The sequence below is a fragment of the Mesoplodon mirus genome (assembly GCF_964341445.2).
Source record: "Mesoplodon mirus genome assembly, chromosome: X".
Classification (NCBI taxonomy): Eukaryota; Metazoa; Chordata; class Mammalia; order Artiodactyla; family Ziphiidae; genus Mesoplodon; species Mesoplodon mirus.
The window spans coordinates 53,851,616-53,877,019 of NC_138981.1; the positions used below are offsets into that span (position 1 = coordinate 53,851,616).

Below are 25,404 nucleotides of genomic sequence, written 5' to 3' on the forward strand. Positions count from 1 at the left end.
TAATAATAAGGCTAGCGCAGCGTGCAACTCAAATAGTATCACAAGTGCAGTTCCTCACTTTATAAGTAGCAGAGGCACTTTTTGCATACTTCTAATTTCTTCACATAGAATATTAAAAAGACTTGTATTCAAGAATTGAAATTTAATAAAAGTGGACATTCTTCAGTAAAAAAAAAAAAGAGTATGGGACCCAATTCTTTGGGACATGGGCAATGACTGCTCTGGCTGCTTCCTGCTTTTAAAGGGTGGAGTCTTGACTGGGCCCCTCCTTTTGCTCTCCTTCAGCTAGGAGGTAGGTTTGAGTGATGACCATCAAGGGGTCCCATGTAGATCTTGGTCTCAGGGCCAGGCTGAATGGGCTGGTAGCTACCTCGCAGAACCATTTGGAATCGAACAGCCTGTATGCATTCTGAAATGAGTCGAACAAGTAGGTTTATGATACAAGGGCCTAATAACAAAACAAAGGCTGTCAGGACTAATGGTCCCAACAAGGGCAACAGCCATGTCCATATCTGAGTCTCTATAGAGGAGAGGAAGGTAGAAAGCCAGCTAGGGCCCTGTCCTGCTCTCTCTTTCAGATCTTCTATTATTTTGATGTTTTGCTTTAAAACCAGAAGGTTTTCTTCAACCTGGCTGGAGGTATTAACATAGAAGCAGCATGTTTCATTTAACAGGGCACAGACACCCCCAGCCTCAGCTGTTATAACAGGGGTCCCCAACTCCCTGGCTGTGGATTGGTACTGGTCTGTGGCCTGTTAGGAACCAGGCCACACAGCAGGATGTGGGTGGCAGACAAGTGAGTGGAGCTTCATCTGCTCCTCCCCATCACTCACATTACTGCCTGAACCATCCCTGCCCCCAACCCGGTCTGTGGAAACATTGTCTTCCATGAAACTTGTCCCTGATGCCAAAAATGTTGGGGACCACTGTGTTATAACATTGAGGGCCCTCTTATTTTGTAAAACCACCTCAGCCAGAGAATCTAGGGCTGACTGTTGCTCTTCAGTGGCTGCTACCATAGCCTTCCAGGATTCCTGGACCATGATGGTAAGATTGAGAATGCTTCTCTCAAAGAGGTGTATACCCGCAAACCAAAAAAATTCCTCTAAAGACACTGTGGATCACTTCAGGCTGATCCAACTGGCGATTCCTGGTACTTTAACAGCTGTAGGAGAAGAGAGCAAGACTGGATAGGGTCCCTTCCAGGTCAGCTGAAGTTGAGAACCAGGGGAGCCATCCTTCCAAGTTTTGATGAATACTTGTGTTCCTGGAGAGTAGAGAAAAGGAGAAGACTCTGGGGAAGGAAGCCTTTTTACCACATATTTCTGGAGGGCTTTTTGGAATTGTCCAAAGGAGGTAACAGAGTACATCAGTAGGTCCCCTCATAAGAAAGGCCTACCATACAGCATTTCATAAGAGCTAAGGTTAAGTAAGGCCTTTGGGGATGTTCTGACCCTTAAAAGAGCAATAGGGAAGGCTTTCTTCCAACTGAGGGAGGTCTCTTGGGTTATTTTTCTTAAGGCATTCTTTAAATGTTGGTTGGCCCTTTCTACGTTTCCTGAGGATTGGGGTCTCCAGGAAGACTGAAGGTGGTACTCAATATCTAGAGCCTTGGATATCTGCTGAATAATTTGGTAAACAATGGCAGGACCATTATCACTCTGAAGAGACAACTGGAGGTCAAATCTAGGGATGATTTCAATTAAAAGCATCTGGGCTACCTCCAAAGCTTTTTCTGTCCTGGTGGGGAAAGCTTCCACCCAACCAGTAAAGGTGTCCACAAACACCAAAATGTACTTATATCCTCAGTAGGGAGGAACCATTGTAAAGTCCATTTGCCAGGCTTCCCCTGGATATGTTCTGTGTCTCTGAGATAGAAGGGCCAATGGGGGTGGCTTATTTCCCTGAGGATTGTTAGTCAGACAAATAGGGCATGATGAGGTTACCTTATTAACTACATTGTAAAGTCCCTTCCCAGAGAAGATAGAAGAAACAATCTGGTATGAGGCATCTCTCCCTAGGTGACAGGCCTCATGCAAAAATTTAATAATTTTCCACTGGAGTGATTGGGGCAGGTGAGTTAAGTCCTCTCTCCAGTACCATCCATCTGGGTCAAGGTGGTACCCATGATTTATGACCCATTTGATTTCCTTAGGCAGGTAAGACAGGGAAGGAAGAGAACTAAGGGAAGGAACTAAGGCACCCTCTATCACAAGGGGCTGAAGGGCTGCCTGTCAGGCAGCCTGATCAGCTAGCCGATTTCCCTTTGTTATTTCATCATCACCCTTCTGGTGACTTCTGCAATGAATCACTGCTACCTGGAAAGGCTTGAGGACTACCTCCAAGAGGGAGAGAATTTGAGGTCCATACTTAACTGGGTTGTTTTGGACCGTCAAGTAGCCACATTACTTCCAGATAACAGCATGAGCATGCAGAACCAAAAAAGCATATTTAGAGTCAGTATATATATATTAAGGGCCTTATTTTCAGCCACAGTTAAGGCTTGGGTTAAAACAATTATTTCTGCCAACTGGGCTGAGGTCCCTGGGAGAAGAGTCCGGGCCTCAATAACCTGTGTCAAGGAGACCACCACATACCCTGCCCTTCTACATCCTTCAGAAACAAAATTACTTCCATCAGTAAACCAAACCTCCTCAGGTTTTGTAGTGGAATATCAGATAGATCTGGTCGGGGCAACAATGAATGATATATTATCTTCACATTGGTGAACTGGTAGACCTTCTTCAGATAGGGGGAGCAGGTTAGCTGGATTTAAAGAGGAACAGACCATGACATGTAAGTCTGGATTCTCCAACAGTAATGCCTGATATTTGAGGATCCTGCTATCTGTGAGCCAGAAATGGTCTTTCTCTTCTGAGAGAGGTAACCTGATGGGAGGTATATACTGTCAGGGGAGGCTTCTTCCACTAATAAGGCCAAGGCAGCAACTACCCTAAGAGAGTTGGGCCATCCAGTGGCCACCAGGTCCAGTCTCATTGACAGATATCCTACAGGTCTCCAGACAGGGCCAAGTTCCTGAGTTAAGACTCCTAAAACCATCCATTGTTTTTCTGCCACAAATAGTTGGATAGGTCTATCAGTTCTTGGGATTCCCAAGACTGGGGCCTGAGATAGTAATGTCTTTAGCTGTTAGAAATCTTGGGTTTGGTTAGGGCCCGAGAGCCGAGGTTTAGAGTCAGATTTTCCTTTCGAGGCCTCATAAAGAGGTTGTGCTTTTAATCCATAGTTAGGAATCCATAGTCTGTAATATCCCATGAGGCCTAAAAAGGCTCAGAGCTGCTTTCAGATAGTTGGTTCCAGCAGATCTAAATCCCTTGTATTCTATCTGGGGAGATACTTTGTTCCCCTGGGAAGAGGGTTACTCCCAGATATTTGACTTCCTGCTGTGCCAATTGGACCTTAGACTTAGAAACTTTATAGCTTTTTTGGCCCCAAAATTGAAGGTCAGGGTAGCATGAGTTAAGGCTCTCTCATGGTCTGGGGAGCAAATAAGAAGGTTATCCACATGCTGGATGATAGTCCCTTCCTCCAGGTGTAGATCTTGGAGGTCCTTGGCCAGGGCCTGGACAAAAAGGTGAGGGCTGTCTCAGAACCCTTGAAGTAGGACTGTCCAGGTGAGTTTTTGTCCTCTATGCCCTTCCTCATGCCACTCAAAAGCAAAGAGGTAGTAGGACTGGGGGTCCAGAGGTATGGAAAAGAAAGCATTCTTTAAGTGTGACACAGTAAACCAGGAGGCTGTGCCTGGGATGGTCCCCAACAAGTTGTATGGGTTGAGGACTACTGGATGGAGTGGGACAACTGCCTCATTGATAGCTCTTAAGTCTTGGACCAGTCTGTATTCTCCGTTTGGCTTCTTAACAGGTAAGATAGGGGTGTTGCAAGGAGAACTGTAAGGAATACGTAGCCCGTGTTGTAAAAATCTGGATATGAGAGGCTGCAGTCCCCTTTGGGCTTCTGGGCAAATTGGATATTGTTTCTGACTGGGGAAAGAGGTTGGCTCCTTTAAGGTGATAAGCACTGGGGAGGCGGTTATAGCTCTCCCCGAGATTCTATCAGCCCAGACCTGGGGGTCTACTGGCAACTTAGCTAAGGCTGGTGTGCCAGTTCTCAGAGGGGGCTGTGTCTCTAAGACTAAGAACTGCAGAGGTGTTACTGGGGCGGTTCCCCCAAATAGCAGTCTGGTTCCCAGCTTGTTCATGATGTCCCTACCTAACAGTAGGAGGGGACATTCAGGTATGACCAGGAAGGAATGAGAGAAAGTGTATCCTTCCCAGTAACAACACAAAGGGACAGTAAAGGACCTAGTAGTAAGCTTACCTGAGACTCCTGTAACCTGACAGGAGTCGGAGGAGAAGGGTCCAGAGAAGGAAAACTAGGACAGAGTAGGTGGCCCCCGTATCCAATAAGAAAGATATGGTCCTACCTGCCACATCCAGGTTCTCCCTTGGTTCCAATCCAGTAATACTGACGTTAAACAGGGGGTTCATTTGGAGCGGAGGGTCCCGTCAATCCAGGGTCATCTGAGGGGCTTCCCTGGCCCCTGAGCCCTTTGGACCAAGGGGCAGTTGGCTCCCCAATGACCACTTTTTTGGCATTTTGGACAAGGCATCTTAGGAGGCTTGTCCTTGTGGGAGCATTCCCTCGCCCAATAGCCAGGCTTTCTGCAGACCCAGCATCGGTCTTGGCTTCTGCTGGGACAGGTCAGGGTTTCTCTGGATGGGGGTTGCCCCTGTAGGGCTGTCAATAATTGGGCCTGCCTATTTTCTTTCCTCTTTTCCCTCTCTGGGTAAGGAACATATCTTTTAAGAGGCTGGATTAAAGTTGGGTTTCTGGCAGATGGAACAAATCAAGCTCGCTTGTCTAGATGGCTAAACCCTTTTTACTAATATTTATGGAAAACAAGTCAAGTTCTAAATTACTTTACCCTCTTTTTCAAAATTTGCATTTTAAAACGATGACAGAGATAAGGGGTCCTAGAAGACCAGATAGCACATTGGCATCTCAAAGATACAGGCAAGTTTCTCTTAGGATGATTTTGTTTCCCCTTTGTTTAATACTTACAAGCCTCTTAAGATAAATAGGGAAGGTTTGGGAGTGGTAAAAGGATTGGTGGACTTTGGATTATTTTTTGGAGCCACACTCCTGGTCTTGGAAAGACAACATTTGTAAAACAAGGACAGTTTTGTTTTTCTTTTTTCAAAGAATTGGGTGGCTACCTCAATGATATAGAAGGACTAACATACCCATTTACCTATGTTGGAAAGTTTTACTTTTCCTCATTTAGCTTAGGGGAGAAGGCCTCTTCCAAAATTCCGATCAGGCTCTGAATATCAGCTATGGTTAATTTAGTCAGACCAGTGGCCTCCTATTTTGGTAATCTATGTACAAACATTTTTGAGGATCTTTCCTGGGTTTAAGAAATTTGTGAGGGTGGCTTCCTTGCCCCTCAAGAAACATAGTGACCCCTAACTTAGTTAATAAACTTCTTCCCATTAAAGGGATGGGACAATCAGGCACAAACAGAAAGGAATGTAAAAACAACTGGCCATTGATGTTGCACAAAAGGGGTTCCAGGAAAGTGTGCCCCTGCCTTTTCCCTGACACCCCCATTACATACTCTTTATGGTTACTAAGTTTTCCAATACTTTGGATTAAGACCGAAAAGGTTGCACCAGTATCTATAAGCAACATTCTATCAGGAGGCCTGCCACATCAATGACCACCCAAGGCTCAATATTTATTATGTAGACGGTATCTCTAGGCAAAGCCACTTTTGGCCTCGGGCCCCCTCAGTCTTCTGATTGTGAAACCGTCAATGGCCGAGGGGCCCCCATCACTCTCTGGTGTCTGGGGCATTCCTTCTTCCAGTGCCCTGGCTGTCTGCAAAGGGCACATCGATCGCAACTCTCCTTCCAGTGCCCCTTTTGTCCACACAGGGTACATTGGTCCTGTCTGGGTATCCATGGGCATAGTGGTCCAGGAAAAGCCAGCCTCGCAGTTAGTGGTCTCTGAGCAGACAAAACCACTGCAATCATTTGGGCCTTTTGCATATTTCTCTCCATGCATTCAGCATTTTTGGCCATATACCTATTATTGAAAACCAAATAAGCCAATTGGAGCAAATCGTTCTTTGGAGTCTGAAGACCAGCAGTTGCTTTCTGAATTTTGCACCTGATGGCTGGGGCAGACTGGGCCATGAAATTCATAGCCAAAAGGGCCTGTACCTAGGGGGAGGAGGGATACACGTTCATTCGGGATCCATGGCCCTGTAGGGTGAGGCCCCCTAGTTGGCATTCTAGAGGTTGTAAGAACAAATGGTTTTGTACTTCTACAGAAACTCCCATGACCGGAATAGACTGAGATGTTTTCTGTGCCATTATGGTGTTTACAACAGAATATGTGACACCGTATCTATTAGAAAGTCAATCAACTTATTCCTCACTGTCAATGTTACCTGGGCGCTCTTGTGGGAAAGTTAGAATCGGGCGCCTCAAATCCAAGGGAGTCCCCGGGCCTCTTAGAGGATATCAGAGGAAGGGAAATTGCCCTGCTGCAGAAACGGCTCCCGGTCCAAATTGGGTGCTCTGTCGGGTCTTAGATGGTGATACTAAACCAGGTTCCTGTGCTCCAGGGGTTAACATAGAAACTACTATTTGATCCCCATGGGTAAGGAAATTAGGAGGTGGTGAATATGTTGGCAGCATGGGTCGGAGGGCAGTTGGAACAACTGCCGGGGCAGCTTGCTCAGCTGTTGGGGGAGCTGGATAAGCTAGAGAGAGGTTTAAGTTTTGAAATAACATACCCCCACTCTCATTTTCTCCCTCTTCCCCTTGTAGAATAGGTTCCCCCTTAGGTTTTCTTTCAGACCGCTGCACCATAAGGTGGCAGCCCTCTGACTCCTTTTCCTCCTGATGCAATGCTTCTACATATGGAATCTCATCTCTTTTCCCTGTCTTTTGCAAAACACTTCTAACTGAGATATCATATAATAATTGAGTGAGCCATTCAGGGGTCATTGTTCTTCTGTTCCTAACATATATTGGATCCGCACCCTATTACAATAGTATATCATATCTTTCTTAGTCATAGGCTCACAGTTATGTTTTGCCCATTTATCTAATATACGCCCCAAAGGGCTCTCCTTTGGGATAGATGGAGTATTTCTTTTTTTTTTTTTGAATGAGTAAATCAATTTGTTTTAATTACTGTACAGCAATTTACTCTATGAACATCCACCCAATGTGAGAAAACAGTTACAAATCATATATCTGGTAAGGGATTATTATCCAGAATATATAGAGAACTAAAATCCTACAACAACAACAAAAGGCAACCAATTCAAAAATGCGCAAAGGAGTTGAATAGACATTTATTCAAAGAAGATACATAAATGGCCAACAGGCACATGAGGAGATGCCCAACATCAACAATCATTACAGAAACCCATATCAAACCTTGTACCACCTCGTACCCATGGAGAGGCTAAATCAAAAAAAAAAAAAAGAAAATAGCAAGTGTTGATGAGGATGTGGAGAAATTTGAACGCTTATGCACTGCTGGTGGGAACGTAAAATGGAAACTGTTGGTGGGAGTGGAAAACAGTATGGAGGTTCCTCAAAAAAATTAAAAATAGAACAACCATAAGATCCAGCAATTCCACCCCTGGGCATACACCCAAAAGAACTGAAAGCAGGATCTCGAAGAGATATTTGTACACTCACGTCCATAGCAGCATATTCACAATAGCTAAGATGTGGAAGCAACCCAAATGTCCATCAGCAGACGAATGGATAAGCAAAAGAAGTATATACTTAGAGTATACTTAGAATTATTCATCCTTAAAAAGGAAGGAAATTCTGACACATGCTACAATATGGATAAACCTTAAGGGCATTATGCTAAGTAAAATAAGCCAGTCAAAAAAAGGCAAATATTGTACAGTTCCACTCATATGAGGTATTTAGAATAGTCAGCATCATAAGAGATGGAAAGCAGAATGGTGGCCTCCAGGGGCTGTAAGGAGGGGAGAATGGGGAGTTATTACTAACGATGGGGACAGTTTCAGTTCTATAAGATGAAAAGGTTTCTGTGGACGGATGGTGGTGATGGTTGCACAACAATGTCAATGCACCTAATACCACTGAACTGTACACCTAAAATGGTTAAGATGATAAATTTTGTGTGTATTTTACCACAATAAATTTTTTTTTTTTAAAAAGAGAGATCTAGTCAAACAACATAAAGTCATTTGTGGTTTAAGTACTGAAAAGGTATCACCCAGCTCTCTATACGCCACCAGAAGTGAAGATGACGTGCAGATGCAGCAGCCTTGGTGAGGGAGTCATTGGCTGTGACGACTAACGCCGTAGAAAACTCTCCAAGCACAGGGCAGAACGTAACCAGAACTGCTGAAGCGGCAGACCGGGCCCCAGCTTCCTCCTGTACGACGCTCCGGGGTTATCTCTCTTCCCTTCCTGCATCCAGTGTCAGTGTTTACCTTAGCACGGTCACTTGGCGCGCTTTCAGCAGCATCGAGTTGGCCAAGAGGTTCTCGAGCTCCATTGACGACCGCCGCCGCCGCGACCAGGCTCTGCGGACGCGAGGAGGCGAGGGGGCGGCCGGGGGCGGCGGCGGGGCAGCCTCCGCGCATCGCTCGCCCAACGCCGGGTCCGGTCCTGCACTGGGCCGCCGCTCCTCCTCGCCCTCCTGCTGCTGCTGCTGCTGCTTCTGCCGCCGCCACGGCCACCACCCGCGCCGCCGCCGCGTCGGACGCTGCCGGCGCCGCGACGCCTCGCCCTCGGGACCCGGGGCTGCAGTCCAGGAGGGGGCGGGCCGGGTCCCCGCGGTCACCCCCGCCGCGCCGTGGCCCGGGCTGTCGGCCCCATCGCCCGGGGAGGGGCTCACTGGTCGGGGAACCATCCCCCGGCGGCGACGGTTCTGGCCAACGGCTTCCCAAACGAGGGAGCCAGAGCGCTGCGCTCCGCGGGCCTCGAGTATTTCTCATTTTCATAAGTTTGATAACACCAGAACACAAAAGACACATATTCCAACACAAAAAGCACACGTTCCAACATCAACACACACAAAACCAAAACCAAACCCACCAAACCGGTTCCCAAAATCAGGTAGAGTCCCACAACAATTCCCCTCTCCAACAGGGTACCCCAACCAAACAAACTGGTTTGTCCCGTAAAGGAAAAGCCCAAATTGAGGGGGGAATATGTTCTACTGTGCACGGCAGAGTGACTTACTCTCCAAAATCGAGTCTGTCGACTCATAGAAGTTTGTCGGTTCCTTGCTTCAACTGCCAAGAGCTGGGGTAGCTGGTGCCGCTTCAGGGAATTTCGAAGGGAAGATCCTCAGGACAAATGGTCCCCGCAGCTGCTAGGGCCTTGCCCCATTATTCCCTGACTGGCGCGGCCTAGCCACGAGCAGCAAGGCTCCTGGCTGGCTAAGCTAAATTTGTTAGCGAGTCCAAGATCGCTCTGCTCGCCGCACAACAGGCCAATGAATTGGGAGACGAGGTGTTGAGACAAGGAATAGCGACTGTATTCGGAAAGCTGGCAGACTGAGAAGATGGCAGACTAGGGTCCCCCCAAAACCCATCTTATTGGGGTCTGGATGCCAGTTTCTTTTGTAGAATCAGAGAGGGAAGTAAAGTAAAAAGGCAGAATAGAGAGGGAGAGGTGGGGAGGAAGTAAAGTAAAAAGGGCCATCAGTCTTGCAAAACATCTCCTGGAATGGCCAGGCTTGGGGAATGGATGTGTTAATTTCTTTTTTCTTGCAGCCATTCACAGGTGGGTAGGGTTCTCTGAGGCAGGCCATTATGTATGATTATAGTAACAAAAGCAACGAAAAGCAAAGGCTAAAGTCAAAGAAACAGATCCAAACTGGAGTCAAAATTGGCTCTTCCCTGCCACAATAGTTTTTCTAACTTTCTACAGTAGTCCCCTGTTATCCACGTGGGTTACGTTCCAAGAAGCCCAGTGGATGTCTGACACTAGGGATAATACCAAACCCTGTTTGGTATATACTCTGCTTTTTCCTATACATATATACCTATGATAACGTTTAATTTATGAATTAGGCACAGTAAGAGATTAACAACAATAACTAATAATAAAATAGAACAATTATAACAGTATATTGTAATAAAGTTGTATGAGTGTGTCTCTCTCTTAAATATCTTATTGCACAAATTCGGTGTCTTTTCCGTCTTAACTTTTGCAGTTTGAGGTGTGACAGCAAAACTAGCATGAATTTCTTCTTTCTTCACAATTTCATGGATAGAAGATTCGTTCTTACAGTAGACCTTAGTAACCTCAGCATATGATTTTTTTTTTCTTTCCTTAAGTCAAGAACTTTCACTTTTTCACTTAAGGGGAGCATTTTATGGCCTCTCTTCAGTGTATTCAAATTGCAAGCACCACTACTCTTGCACTTTGGAGCCATTATTAAGTAAAATAAGAGTTACTTGAACACAAGCACTATGATACTGCAACAGTCAACCTGATAACAGAGATGCTACTAAGTGACTCACAGATGGGATATGCTGGACAAAGGGATCATTCACCTCCTTGGGTGGGATGGAATGGGATGGCACCAGATTTTATCACTCAGAATGGTGCACAATTTAAAACTTATGAATTATTTATTTCTGGAGTTTTCCATTTAATATTTTTGGACTGCAGTTGACCGTGGGTAAGTGGAACTGCACATAGTGAAACCAAAATAAGGAAAGAATACTGTACATAGACTTTCTTCTATAGAATTTGGATTACATTACATGTAATCCAAATCCTTTCTTTTCTCTTTTAGCATTACACTGTGAGCATTTCCCACATCTTAAAATTTTCAAGACTGTGACTTTTTGTGGCACATCATATTTAATTAAATGTGATAACTATTTTCAGTCAGCATTTATGTGTGTCTTTTTTGCTATCAGTTATTTTTTAAGCTTACTATATGTGCTTAAAATTCATCTCCAATTAATCCTCAATATAAACTTTATCTAAACCTCTGGTGACACCTCTTCTTTTTTCATCTGATAAATATCTGAATCTTTGAAAAGAAAGTGGTAATAAAAACAGAAAGAGGGCTTCCCTGGTGGCGCAGTGGTTGGGGGTCTGCCTGCTGGTGCAGGGGGCACGGGTTCGTGCCCCGGTTTGGGAGGATCCCACGTGCCGCGGAGCGGCTGGGCCCGTGAGCCATGGCCGCTGAGCCTGCGCTCGGCAATGGGAGAGGCCACAGCAGTGAGAGGCCCGCGTACCGCTAAATAAATAAATAAATAAATAAATAAATAAATAAATCCAAAAAACAGAAAGAGATGAGAGAAAATGGAAATAATGATAGGAAATAGTCACTAAGGCTGCTATAAGTTGGGAGGTGTTACCTGTGGCCTTGAATGAATGTGTAATAATAACGGCAATATTTGTAATGATGGAATAAAAAAAATAATTTGTTTTTTTTTAAATACATTTTTGGGGCTTCCCTGGTGGCGCAGTGGTTGAGAGTCTGCCTGCCGATGCAGGGGACATGGGTTCGTGCCCCGGTCCGGGAAGATCCCACATGCCACGGAGCGGCTAGGCCTGTGAGCCATGGCTGCTGAGCCTGCTCGTCCGGAGCCTGTGCTCCGCAACAGGAGAGGACACAACAGTGAGAGGCCCGCGTACCGCAAAAAAAAAAAAAAAAACATTTTTGGCATCCTCAAGAACTAATATGTCTGTCGTTAATGCCTTGGTGCTAAGAAAAAGCCTGTTCAGAGTATTTCTTTGCTACCTGTTGTCAATCTTCTCTACTCTCATTCTCTATCTTCCTGAAGCCATGGGAATAAAGAAGAGTTCTCCTGCAGAGGAATACAACTTGCTGTGGAATGGTTTCTAGATAAAGGCCATAAAGACATTACTGTATTTGTGCCTGCATGGAGAAAGGAGCAATCCCGCCCTGATGCACCAATTACAGGTACCATTTCAAATAAGACATTTCTTCTCATCCAGAGGCAAGGCTGGCAAGATAGTTTGGGGAGAGCTTGATGTTCCCAAATTAGATAATTACTCTTCTAAATTTATTAAGTATACTTAAAATGTTTTTTATTAAGTGTATTTTAAAGCATATTTTTCCTGATCCAAATAAACCATTGTGCTGTGGCATACAGCAGTTAAATAGAGACTTCAGTTTCAAGCAAAGAATAAAGCACACAGTTGAAAAAAGGGAGTGTTTTTTTTCTATTTGACCACAGACTTCAGACTAAAGGGGGATGAATCTGAGTTTTCCAAAATACTAAAGAAGCCATGGTAGACAATGGATCTTATTCTGTACCAGATAAGTGACTGTGGGATTTGCAGATTAGGGGGTAGAATAGAAAAAGAGAAAAGTCCCATGGCATTCAGAGCGAACTTATCCATGAGGCACAGGAGGCCCAGTGCCTAGGGCCCATGATAGATACTTTTAGGGTCCCATGTAAAAGTTTTAATTTTATTATTTTTTTAACATCAGAGGGGAAAATTGAATATAACAATGAATGTATAATAATGTACCTAACTGGATTATTTGTTTTTATACCAACCCAGTTGTAAAGTATAAATTTTAATATTTCTTTAATGGAAGAAGGGACCCATGAAGGCAAAAGTGCCTAAAGTCCACAAAAGTCATGATGTGGCCCTATTGGCAGGAGGATCACTACATTCACTTGTAGCAGTATATGAAGCTAGCTCTTTACAGCATTTGAGAGCATAAATAGCCCAGTCCTCTGAGTATCAGCTCTTGCCTGTTGTGCAAAATGAGAAGGTTCAGTGAATGGCTGTTAGAACTGTGTCATGGAGCTATCTGCCAGCTGCTGAACAGGCTCCCAGCCTCAGTGTGAGAGTGGATCCTGGCTTCTTTCCTCAGTAATTAAGAAGCTAAAAGGAAAGGGGTCAGTACTCACATGCTACAGCTTAATGTTTTTCCTTAGTCATGGCTTTCCCTCAGGCAGAAGGCAAAATGTTGTCCCTAGGAGGGATGCTTTATTCTCCTCCTGGCAGACACATCCTCAGCATACTGCCCTGGTTTCTTCAGCAACAAAAAGCTGGTGCTTCAGCGAAAGGGCAAAACAAGCCTCAAGAGTGCTAGGATATTTCTCGCTGTTTATGGTAGGTTTTAAAAACTTAGATGTCATTGAATCTATTTCCTTCATTTTATCAGAAAGAAAACTGGAATGCAAAGGGGAAGGTAACTCGTCTAAGGTCACAATCCAACTTGGTGCCATAGCCAGGAATAGAGGCCACTTTCTCTCTAAGGGCAAATAATATATTAATCTAGTACCAACTTTTGTATTTGTAATATGGGGATAATGCTGTTGATTTCCAAAGGTTATTTCTACCCTCTGGCATATAATCCATATTTCAACAGATCAAGATATCCTACGTAAACTGGAGAAGGAAAAGATTCTTGTCTTCACACCATCCAGAAGGGTCCAGGGCAGGAGAGTTGTTTGCTATGATGACCGGTTCATAGTCAAACTGGCTTTTGATTCTGATGGCATCATTGTATCCAATGATAACTACAGAGACCTTCAAATTGAAAAGCCAGAATGGAAGAAGTTTATAGAGGAGCGGTTGCTGATGTATTCTTTTGTGAATGACAAGTATGTTTCTTTCCTGTAGGCTCTGAATAGCCTAAATCCGAGTTACTACTAGGGATAGATTTCATTTCATTTCAATAAACATTTGCTGGACACTTACTGTGTACAGTGCATTATGCTGGTCACCATGGGGGTAAAAGGCTGAACGAGTAACAGGACTCACCCTTAAGAGGCTCAAAGTGTACTGGAGAAGAGAGAGAGATTCCCACAATGTGTCATGATATGTGCTATGGTTAGAATTTTTTCAAATTGCTTTGTCTATGTGAAATGATAGGAAAAAGCCTCACAGAGGAGATAACATTTGAGATGAAGTTTACTGCAGAGGAAAGAGGGCTGCTGGGCATTTCAGGTAAAGAAGACATCATGAATAAAGCTGTAAAGATGTGAAAGTGGGTTGCATGTTGGGGGAAGCAGCAGGCATGCCAGTATGGCTGGAATTTATAATCCACAGAAGAATGATGCACGGGAAAATCATTCCTTTTTTGTGTTCAAGTGGAAACAGAGGGAAGAACTGCTGGCTTAGCAGAAGATAGACTTGAGGCAAGAAGGGCCATTAGAAGGCTGTGACAACCGTATAGGCAAGAGGTAGTGATGGTCTGAACTCCTGATAAGGGATAGTGGGGACAGAATGGGAGACGTTTGCCTCTTGCTTGCTTGCTTTCAGATTTATGCCTCCAGATGATCCTTTAGGACGCCATGGCCCAAGCCTTGAAAACTTCTTAAGAAAGAGACCCGTTGTTCCCGAACACAAGAAGCAACCATGCCCTTATGGTGAGTACCTACGTGCAGAACAAAGTTCTGTACTGAGAGAAACATAAGAACTCTGTGAATACTTTTCTCTTCAAGGTTTCCCTTCCAAAGGGAAAATCCTGGCTTGTCCACTTTCTGAGTTAAAGTCTGTGTCTTCATGTATTATCAGTTAGGCATTTAAAGAAACATCTTAGAAATTACATGAGGAAAAGGTAACTAGAATTGAAGGAAAGAATAATTGTCACTAGTTAGCTGCCTCTGTCCTGAGCAGGGTTGCTGGGTGTAGGGAAGTGCAGAAACCCACTTGGCCTATGGAATCAGAAAGGGCAATGCCAAGTTGGGTTTGGCCTGAAGAAGGACGTGTCTTTCAGGCAGGTGACTGCACACTCTATCAACCAATAATACCCTTTTCTCCCAATCTGTACTTTCCAGCTTGCTTCCAAACTTTATTTTCATTTCCTTTTTTAAATATAGTTTTCTAGAGTGCTTTCATGATCTTACCCAAGTCCCTAGGATACAAAGTTTGTGAGCCTAATAGTATGACATGGGCTCCCTGGTCTGAGGCTACTTTGAATGTTCACTATTTTTGGATAGTCATTTATTTATAGGATGACTAGGTGTTTGTTCTCAACTATCATTTATTCATATCATAGAGTATTTCATGTTCATTATTTTCATTTAATCCTCACAATGACCCTGTAATAAAGGCATTATTATGAACCTTGTTTACAGAATAGGAAAATGAGGCACAGAAAGTAAAATCGCTTACCAAGGTCACGGGGCTAGTAAGTGACATAGCTGGAATTCAAACTCAGGTCTGACTGGCCTCCAAGCCGGTGCCCTTTGCACTGAACCACCCTGCCTGCTGCTGCCCTACACTGCCTCAGCATGTGGGTTATGCCTAGGCAAAGCTGTGAATTACAGGAAAATGAAGGCTGTTCAATGGCTCAACTCTTAGCTTTCGCATTGCAGTTTCCTCCCTAGGTTTCCACTTCTTCTCTCTCCCCTCACAGTGTGTGATGCCACCATGGTGTTGTCTGTCTCCCATCTTTATGAACAGTTAATTTTCTGCCTTAACCCCAAACAGTAAAACTCTAACTTGAGTGACCAGATTGTTACGACAGCTTCTGGCACAGAGAGTTGCACCACTCTGAGAGAGAGTCTTACCACAAGGCGTTATTTTTCAGGCAAAAAATGCACCTACGGCCACAAGTGCAAATACTACCATCCGGAGCGGGCCAACCAACCGCAGCGTTCGGTGGCTGATGAGCTCCGCATCAGTGCCAAACTGTCCACAGTGAAAACCATGAGTGAAGGCACCCTGGCCAAGTGTGGCACAGGGCTGTCTAGTACCAAAGGTGACATAACCTCAGAAGTCAAACGTGTGGCCCCCAAGCGCCAATCGGATCCCAGCATCCGTTCCGTGGCTGTGGAGCCTGAGGAATGGCTGTCCATTGCCCGTAAGCCTGAGGCCAGCTCTGTCCCCTCACTTGTGACTGCTCTAAGTGTCCCCACAATCCCACCCCCCAAAAGCCATGCAGTGGGTGCACTCAACACCCGTTCAGCCAGCAGCCCGGTGCCAGGATCCTCTCATTTCTCCCACCAGAAGTCCTCACTGGAGCACATGACCAGCATGCAGTACCCCCCGATCCTGGTTACCAATAGCCATGGGACCCCTATTAGCTACGCTGAGCAATACCCAAAGTTTGAGTCATTGGGGGACCATGGCTACTATTCAATGTTAGGTGACTTCTCCAAACTGAACATCAACAGCATGCATAACAGAGAGTACTATATGGCTGAAACAGACCGGGGGTTGTATGCCCGGAATCCCAACCTCTGTCCTGACAATCGTATGAGCCATAGCAGGAACGACAGCTATTCCTCTTACAACAACCTGTATTTGGCTGTAGCCGATACTCATCCTGAAGGTAGTTTGAAGCTGCATCGCTCAGCATCTCAGAACCATCTTCAGCCTTTTCCTCATGGTTACCATGAAGCCTTAACGCGAGTGCAGAGCTATGGCCCAGAGGACTCTAAGCAAGCCCCCAACAAGCAATCAGTCCCCCACTTAGTTCTGCATGCCCAGCACCCGACAACTGGAGCACACTCCAGCTGTCCTGGAGACTATCCCATGCCTCCCAATATCCATCCTGGGGCAACTCCCCAGCCAGGACGTGCCCTGGTGATGACTCGGATGGACAGCATTTCTGATTCCCGCCTGTATGAGAGCAACCCCATGAGGCAAAGACGCCCTCCTCTGTGCCGGGAACAACATGCCAGCTGGGACCCACTGCCCTGTGCAACTGACTCCTATGGCTACCACTCCTATCCCTTGAGTAACAGCCTCATGCAACCATGCTATGAGCCAGTCATGGTACGGAGCGTGCCTGAAAAGATGGAGCAGCTTTGGATGAATCCTTGGGTTGGAATGTGCAATGATTCCAGGGAGCATATGATCCCAGAGCACCAGTATCAGACCTACAAGAACCTCTGCAATATTTTCCCTTCAAACATCGTCCTTGCAGTGATGGAGAAGAATCCCCACACAGCAGATGCCCAGCAACTAGCAGCCTTGATTGTTTCTAAGCTTAGGGCTGCACGTTGACATGACATAGGACTTATTTCATTATACAAATATAAATATGAATACCAATAATGCACTAATACTATGATAATAGTAACTAATAATTTTGCGTTACACTTTACAAGTTATAGAGTGTTTATGTCATTGACGTGCATAACAACCCTGTGAGGTAAGTCTTACTAATGTCTTGCTTTCTAGACAAGGAAACTGAAGCTCAGTGAGATTAGGTGACTTGCCGAGGTCACACTGCTAGCAATTGACCAAGTCAAGACTCACACCCAAGTCCTCTGACTCCAAGTCCTATGCCCTTTTGCACTGCACCATGCAGGTAATGGAGGACAAAGCCCAGGGGAAGGGCCCAAATGCAAGAAACTCCAAGGGATTCCATTACCAACTGTTTTCTTAGTCACACATTCTATATCACAAAGTATCGATGATATATTTAATTTTAGAGAGCAAGAGCATCAGGATCAATCCATATGTTGAATTAACCTTTTAGGATTTTTAATAGGAATATTTAAAGCTATTTAAAAGTAAATGCATACTTTATTGCATGGATATCTGACCATTCAATACCTTTATTAACCGAGGTATAGGGTCACATAGAAGCTTCTAGAGCTATATTTCAAACTTATTGTTAGCAATTACATTGCATGTATGACTGTATGTATTTGTTTGAGAGGTGTGTGTGTATATCTCTATATAACCTTTTATATAGTGATGATAAAAAGATAGGCTCTGCACAGCCCTTAGTCTACAGCTGTGTAGATCACAAATCAGACTTGATTTTATGTCACGTTTCATAGTTTCAACTAGTTTTGAAAGTGAAACTACATCCTAATGTTTGAACATTGCTTTCTTAGGCACCAGAGCAAACTGGTTCTATTTCCTTTGCACTTTTTACTTGTCAACATTTATTGACAGTTCTTAGCTTTTAAGTCTCTTCACCTCAGTAAATTAGGGATCAGATTGCAGCCTTCTTCTGCAGAGGAGCTGATGGATAAGCTCAAGTTCCAAGCATAGTAGATGCGTGCGCTAGACAAGCACAGAAGAGTTTGACCAGGACCAAGGGATTTTCTACCAGAATCCGCTTCCCTTAATCCCAGGAGAGATGGCCAAACTCATTTGGCGTTAAATGATGAACACAAAAGCTGCATTCAAGGAGGGTCTAATGGATGCTCTTTGGACTTCTGACCTATGCAGTATTCAACACTACAGGATGAAATGTAATGCACAGCCATGTAACCCACTTTGTCCTGCCATCCACCCTTTGGGCAATAAGGTTGATCATTGGTGGAGCAGAATTTCTTTAGGAAACAAAATTAGGGGATTTTCTAGGTGGAAGAAAGGTAGCTTCCAAAAGGGGATGCTACATCTTTGCTAATAGCTGGCTCAGTTACACACTTCAAATGCATACAAAGAGTGTGCACTTGACCTTAGGTAATTCTTAAATGCATTACTAAAGAAGGCAGGACTTTGTGTTGATGGTACAATCTGTGCAACTTGTATCTTGCTCAGGGTGGGAACCTTTGTAGCTAAATGCCTCTAGAAGAGGCGTTTATCGTTTTTGGTTTTTTAACAGCTGCACTAAATGAACCCCTTTTTGAATCCATTGTATATTGCAACATTTTGAACCATGACCAGCTCAGTATTTCTTGAGCTGGAACTTGCTAATTTCTATGGTCGTTTTTTCATGAAAGTTGAGAAGGCCTGGTCTTGGCCTTTTGTTTCTTCATGAGAAGGTGTGACACTGCCTATAAATGTTTCTTACTGTGAAACACTCCGAATGTGAGACTGTAGTCAGGGTTGTTTCTGGTGGTTTGAAAATGGCTTGCATGCTGCTTTCTGGCTTCGTGTCTCTGTCCTAGTTGTTCAAAACTTCATCTCAGTGTTTCTCTTCAGTTAACCACAGTTCACATTCATCCCCTACCCTCTGATCTTTCTATCCCCCAGCATACTGAGATGTAAAATTATTTTCTGTCAGGTAGGTCCATAGAGAGTGAAGCGCTTGCTAGTTCACACAAACAGCATTTCATACCTTCAGCTTCTTGGACCTTCTAAATCTGTCCCATGTCTAAATCAGGGTGTTTGACAATCTTAGATGACTTTGTGCCAGTTAGTTCATCTTCCTACCATAAACCATCAATGACACCACTGTATCCACTAGCTGCACAACGTACAGGGAAGCACAAGATTAATCTTGTCAGCTGCAATTCATCTGGAACATGTTCATGTTTAGTACTCAAAAAAAATTGTAAGCTCCCCCAAATACAGGAAATATTTTTAGGGCAGCGTATGTATTTCTTATTTCCAAAAACAATTGTCATTCTTCTCATAAAATGTGTATGAATCAAAGCGGCTAGGAGCAATGTCTCAAATAACCAGAAATGACCTTCTGTTGATACAAATTGTATCTCTTTTTTTCCTGATTGTATAGAAGCAAATGTACAAAACTCATCTTAAACTAGGTTTGGTATTGACTTTTCACTATGATGTGTGTGGCACTGTGTGTCACAAGGGAGTAGCCCAGGGGTCATGAGAGAGCTTTTATTTCCAAAGGGCAGCAGTTTATAGACAAAGACAATTTTTCAAGGCCTCTTTATTACTATGTCCAACAGCTATTGTGCATACAGTTTCAAGCACTATATTGCATAAGTTTCTCTTTAGCCTATTAAGTTTAATATATCCTTGCAAAAGAGACTGTGTAAAAAAAAGTGTCAGTATTAGTGGTTCATCTGCAAGAATCTATAAATCAAGCTGGGGACTCCCCTGGTGGTCCAGGGGGTAAGACTCCATGCTCCCAATGCAGGGAGCCTGGGTTCAATCCCTGGTCAGGGAACTAGATCCCACCTGCATGCCACAACTAAGAGTTCACATGCCACAACTAAGAAGTCCGCATGCCACAAATGAGTCTGCATGCCACAACTAAGAAGTCCATGTACCGCAACTAAAGATCCTGCATGCCACAATGAAGATCCTGTGTGCTGCAACTAAGACCCGGTGTAGCCAACATAAATAAATAAATAAATAAATAAATAAATAAATAAATAAATAAATATTTTTAAAAAATATATAAATGGAGCTGTACAATTATGAATGCATTGAGGTCTGCACACTTCTTGACTTCCATTTTGTCTGCAATTATAAAACAGCAAATACAAAGAAACCCTGGAACCCCTTTGGCTCCCTTGATAATAAAATCAAGCTTCCTTCCTAGGGCTAAGTGTGTGTCCTTCAGGATACTTACCTCCAAGCACTAAGCAGGGGTTACTGCACAGTGTTTTGTGTGGTTTTCAAGAAGTATATTTTGCAAGAGGTGCTTTGTAATTTTAATCCTTTCACTGAGTTTCTGAACTCATAGCAAGTCTGTGCTTGTTCAGGCCTTATATTTTGTAGATTTTGTGAGTTGTTTTTTCTTTTTGTGATTTTGTTGTTGTTGTTGTTATTTTTATTTTGACTGAAGAAGTGTGACTCTGGAGTGGCATGGTCAATCCAGGGCACTATTTCTGTAAAACTGCTCAAAGGAAAGTGAGCTTTTTCAAAGGTAACATATAGCCATTGCACTCTCTCTTAAGGTGCAAGAAATGGGAGGATGACAGATGCTTTATGGAAATGGTATATAAAACTTTTATTCTATGTAATGAAATATACATCTATATATCTATATCTATATCTATATCTATATCTATATATCCTGTCTCTCTCTCTCTCTCTCTTTCTGCTAGTTTCCAGGAGAATACTTCTAAATCCATTTTTTCTATTTTAGAATAAATTATCTTTATACAGTAATTCAAACACTGATATCCATTAACCTTTGGCACTGGGTTTTCTTCTAATATAGAAGAGTTCATTTTGAGAGGCGCTCAGGTACTGTGTCTCTATGCTTTAAGTATGGGACTTTGTATAAACACCCTTTTTGAGGGCCAACAATTTCAATACACTTTAACTCTGTGAACCAGGTCTGGAACTGCACAGGGAAAGTAACGCCAAGCTGTCCAAAGAGCCCTGCTCAGGTGTCCTCCCAACCCTTCTCTGCCTTCCCCTAGTTTGCTTCTCCTCAGGTCTGACACTGAGGTGTGAATAATCTTCAACTGAAAAGGCACTACACTTAGTTCTCATTGGAAACCAAACTAGTATATTTTGGGAACCTGCTTATCTAAATAGCTGATGCCAAAAGACTCAGCATAGTCCATATCTATCATAGTGTAGCTAGCTATATACATAGGCAGACTGACTAATTTTAGTCCTGGTTTGTGTATCACTGAGCTATAGTAGTTTGCTTTATCCATTTGTGGGGTTAAATGATACTGTATAATGGCTGTAAACTTTTATAAAATCTCTTTGGGTTTTTTGTTTGACCCAAACATTATGTAAGTCTCAACGACAAAATACACAAAGCTAACCTGAGGTGAGTGAAAATATACTGTGTCCCCAGTTTTGTCTGCCCCTCCAATGCATGTGCAAGGCTTTGCAATATGTTCTCACTAGCATGACTGTGCTACGACTACTTCATGAGGTTTTAATTTGTTTCATCTATCATCATGATGGAAAATGCTGTGTCATTGACAACAATGAACTGTAACCACACTTAATTACTGCATAAATGTTTTGTTTACTAACCACTGAGGGCTCTGTTTCTTTAAGAATATCACCAACAAAAGCCATACCACACCTATAAATACACACACTTAGCTCCTAAGAAATTACATTTCTGTCCTTGGGATTTGCATCTTGAGATAAGCTATAATGGGAGGGATCTCCCCCAATGAGTTCATCTGAATCTCGTCACAGTAAACATACGCCCTCTAATTTTTGTATACTAACACATCTATAAGTGCTAATCAATCGGTGTTTCCTGAAGGGCTGGGCTGGACCAGGCCTCCACTGGTGGGTCAGAAACTGGTGGAGGGCTCAGGGCTCAGGTTTATTTCTGTAAAAACCTACTGTTTCCCCCCTGAATAGCCTCGGGGCCACAGAGACATCATCTGCCGAGCCTTAGCCAGAATATCAGAGCTAGAAGCAGCCTGGCACCCTACAGTTCACAGAGAAGTCACGTGGGGAGTGCTCAGTTGCATGGACTCAATCAAGTTATAGGTATGAGAACTGAGGCACCAAGAACTGAAGAGATTCGACCAAGGCTTAACAGGGAGTTAATGGCAAAGCCAGGACTGGAACCCCAGGCCTCACTGCTCTCAGGCCAGTGAGCCCTTTATCACAGTGGTGTCTGCTCTTCCCTTAGGCCTCTCTGAAGCCTCATCCTTACCCCTGCACTCCTCCTCCCCTCCCCGACACAACAGGCCAGTCTCATTCTAAAGGCAGAGGTGGACACAGTGGCTGCAGGGGACCCCAGGCTAGGAGACTTCAGAAGGGGTTAGTATTTGTGAATCTTCTTTTCTTTTATCATCCTTCTTGGGACTAAGTGTGTTCATCTCTCCCCATCTTTTTCCTCTTCTGTCTGTTTACTCCTGCCGCCTCCTCTCACATTTCTCAGACATACATACAACAAATTCTTACTGAGTACCAAATAGGAGCTTGGTCTATACTGGGCTAGGGAGAGACTGAAGAGGAGGAAACAGTTCCTGTCTTCTGGAACGTGCACTGCAGTGAGGGAATGAAACATGCTTAGAAAATAAATGAATTCCCTTTCTTAGAGGGCAGTGACAGTGTGAGGATAGAGGAAGTGATAAGAATAATTAGAATTCTAAGAAGGGACAATTCAATGTCCAATGTTTCTCCCTAATCACAGGCAGAAAATCAATGAGTCTGACAATATCCCTCTCTAGCTTAACCTCTCTGGCCTCAGGACCTCCCACGTTCTTCGCTTAACCCATATTCCAATTATTCTGGACCCCTCACTGGTGCCCCAACATGCCATGGTCTTTCTTATAACCCTCCAGACCTTTACCTTCCTTCTACTCTTTGTTTTGACTAGTAAAGTCACCTCCTTATTAAGCTGTCCCACCTCCTTGTCCAGACATCGTGAGTCCTTTCCCCCTGGGGGCCTTGCAGGCATCTTGATCAGTATGTCTATTTTAGCACTTGCCACTCTGTTACAATCATGTTGGCATGCAGATCCCATACAAAACGTGAAGCTCCTTAGGGGCAGGAACCATGTTCTTCATCACTGATGAAATTAACTCCTATCAGAAGGGGTGCGTTGACTTAAAAAAAAATACACAACCTGAGAGTTGCGAGTTAAGTTTTATCTGGGGCAAAATGAGGACTGAAGCCCGGGGAGACAGCGTTTCAGATAGCTCTGAGAAACTGATCCGAGGATGCAAGGGGAGGAGCCAGGATATAGAGGAGTTTTGCAACAAAGGACAGGTAGTCGGGAACATCAAAAGATTACTGTTAATTAAAGAAAACCAGATAGCTCAAGTTAAGGAATTTAGCGCTTTTCTGTGTATGGGAAGATGCAAGAGTCTGGGCTCACTGAAATCATTCCTTTGACATGCACCTCAACCATCTGGGGCCAGTATCCTGTATTTTCACATCCTGAGTTTCCTCAGGGCTCACCAGCTCACGTTGGAGGGCTGCAATCGTTGATAACTGTGACATCCTTGGTTTATTGATAAGGCAGGAAATATTCCATTTATGAATATTCCATTCCACTTATATTCCATTTATCAGGTGACTCTCATTATTGTTGTTGAATAGCAATATAATCAGTGCTCCCTTCCCTTGACCCCGAACCCTGCTCCTCGGTTAAATGTGTGCAGTTCAAAGACTTTTTCTAATCAGTCTCTGGCCTCTAGTCAGAAGGAAAAGGTGCAAGGGTACTGAGCTAAGGTTGCTTCCTGGCCTGTCCTCCCCTACACCCCCCTCCCTCCCTTCCTACCCCCAGCCCCCGCCATCTAAAGCAGCCCTTCCCAGGGACCTGGCTTCACAAATCCCAGGTTTCAGGAGGACTCTAGCCAACAATAACGCTTGGTTCTTACTCTCCCTGGACCTGGACTAAAAATGGCTCTGACAGCCTACTGCTCATCTTTAGATCAGTCTTTGAGGGCCAGGGGAGAGCTCTTTGTCCTAGGTTATATGGAGACCTGAATCCTGAGTTCAAGGCCTGTGAACCCTGGCATGAATCCACACCACTCACACATACAAAGCATGAAAAGCTTTAGAAAGCAATTGCACATCTATTATCTTATTTGATCCTTACAAGCCCATGAGGCAAATATCCTCCTTCTACAGATCAAGAAACTGTGACATGATTTGCCCAAGGCTGTTCTCATTAAGTGGTGGAGCTTGCCTGGAATCTAGGTCTTTGGGTAGCTTTTTCCTCTATACCAGAGCATCTCAGACTTCAGTGTGCATCAGAATCGTGTGAAGGGCTTGTTAAACCAGATTGCTGGCCACCCTCAACATTTCTGATCCAGGCCAGGAGTGGGGTTCAATAATTTGCATGTCTATCAAGTACCCAGGTGATGCTGATATTACAAGAAACTCGTTCTACACCAAGCTGTTAACTTGTTCTCTCCTTAGGCAAATCCCTTCCCTTTTTCTCTGCCTTCGTGTCTCAATGTATAAAACGAGGGGGCTAGACTAGAACTATGATTTCTAAACTTTTTTTTAGCAGCAAAGCCCACTTTGAAAAAAAATCTTATATACAATACCAATACATACACAATAGATAAAAATCCAGGCTGCTTTAGAGAAGCGCTGGACAGAACCAAGAGCTTGCAGCACCCATCTCCCCACAGGGCAGATGCTGAGGCTATGTCCCAGAATACACATTTGCAAATCCCTTTAGGTGTGGCCTAGATACTCCTTGAGGGCTCAGTTAGATCTGACATTCCTGGATGCTAAGACTTAGCATTTGGCAGGAGAGGGAAGAGTTGGACGGAAACTGACTTTGCATTAACCTGTGCAGGAGACTGCTTGGCCCATGCCTGGTGCTTGGGTCCACACAGGATAGGAAATTGTAACCTTTTCAGCTGTTGGGCTCCTGGACCACTTTGATAATCTGATTAAACCTGTGAACTGGCTCTAGAAAAATGATTACACATACATACCCACAAAGATATTCAGGGTATCTTTTAAGAGGTGTTGGGGACTCCCTAGAGTCTTAACTAGTTGAAACCCTTGACTGGGCTCTGGCAGGACACTTACACTCAATTCCTCCTTGGCATTTTATAGCACATGCCCTCTCCTTCCTTTCACCATTCCTTGGCTCAGCCACTTCTAGAGCCAGCTTCTTGGCTGGAACGTGGCCTGGTTCTGTCCCTTGTTTCACCTTGTCTGGGCCCAAACGGGCCCCACAGATGCCCACTCTCTCACCCAGCTATCACTTTCCCAAGTTGGGGTGGGAGATACTGTAGCCAATGTTAACCTCAGTCAACCACCACCCTGGAAATATCACCCTGCCTGAGAAAAACAAACAACTTGTGTACACTGGGGCTTTCTTAAGACACTTAGCAAAGGCATC

General features: G+C 44.1%; 1 protein-coding gene across 1 annotated transcript in view; it reads left to right on the top strand.

Moving 5' to 3' along the window:
* Positions 1-17,000, top strand: part of ZC3H12B (zinc finger CCCH-type containing 12B) — a gene marked incomplete at both ends in the record, with an annotated part of 40,944 nt that extends 23,944 nt beyond the window's left edge. The window contains 4 exons of the mRNA XM_082610131.1: positions 11,843-11,982; positions 13,411-13,645; positions 14,307-14,413; positions 15,580-17,000. Of these exons, the coding sequence (XP_082466257.1) occupies positions 11,843-11,982; positions 13,411-13,645; positions 14,307-14,413; positions 15,580-17,000 (1,903 nt within the window). The remainder of the gene's footprint in view (positions 1-11,842; positions 11,983-13,410; positions 13,646-14,306; positions 14,414-15,579) is intronic.
* Positions 17,001-25,404: the final 8,404 nt, after the last annotated feature.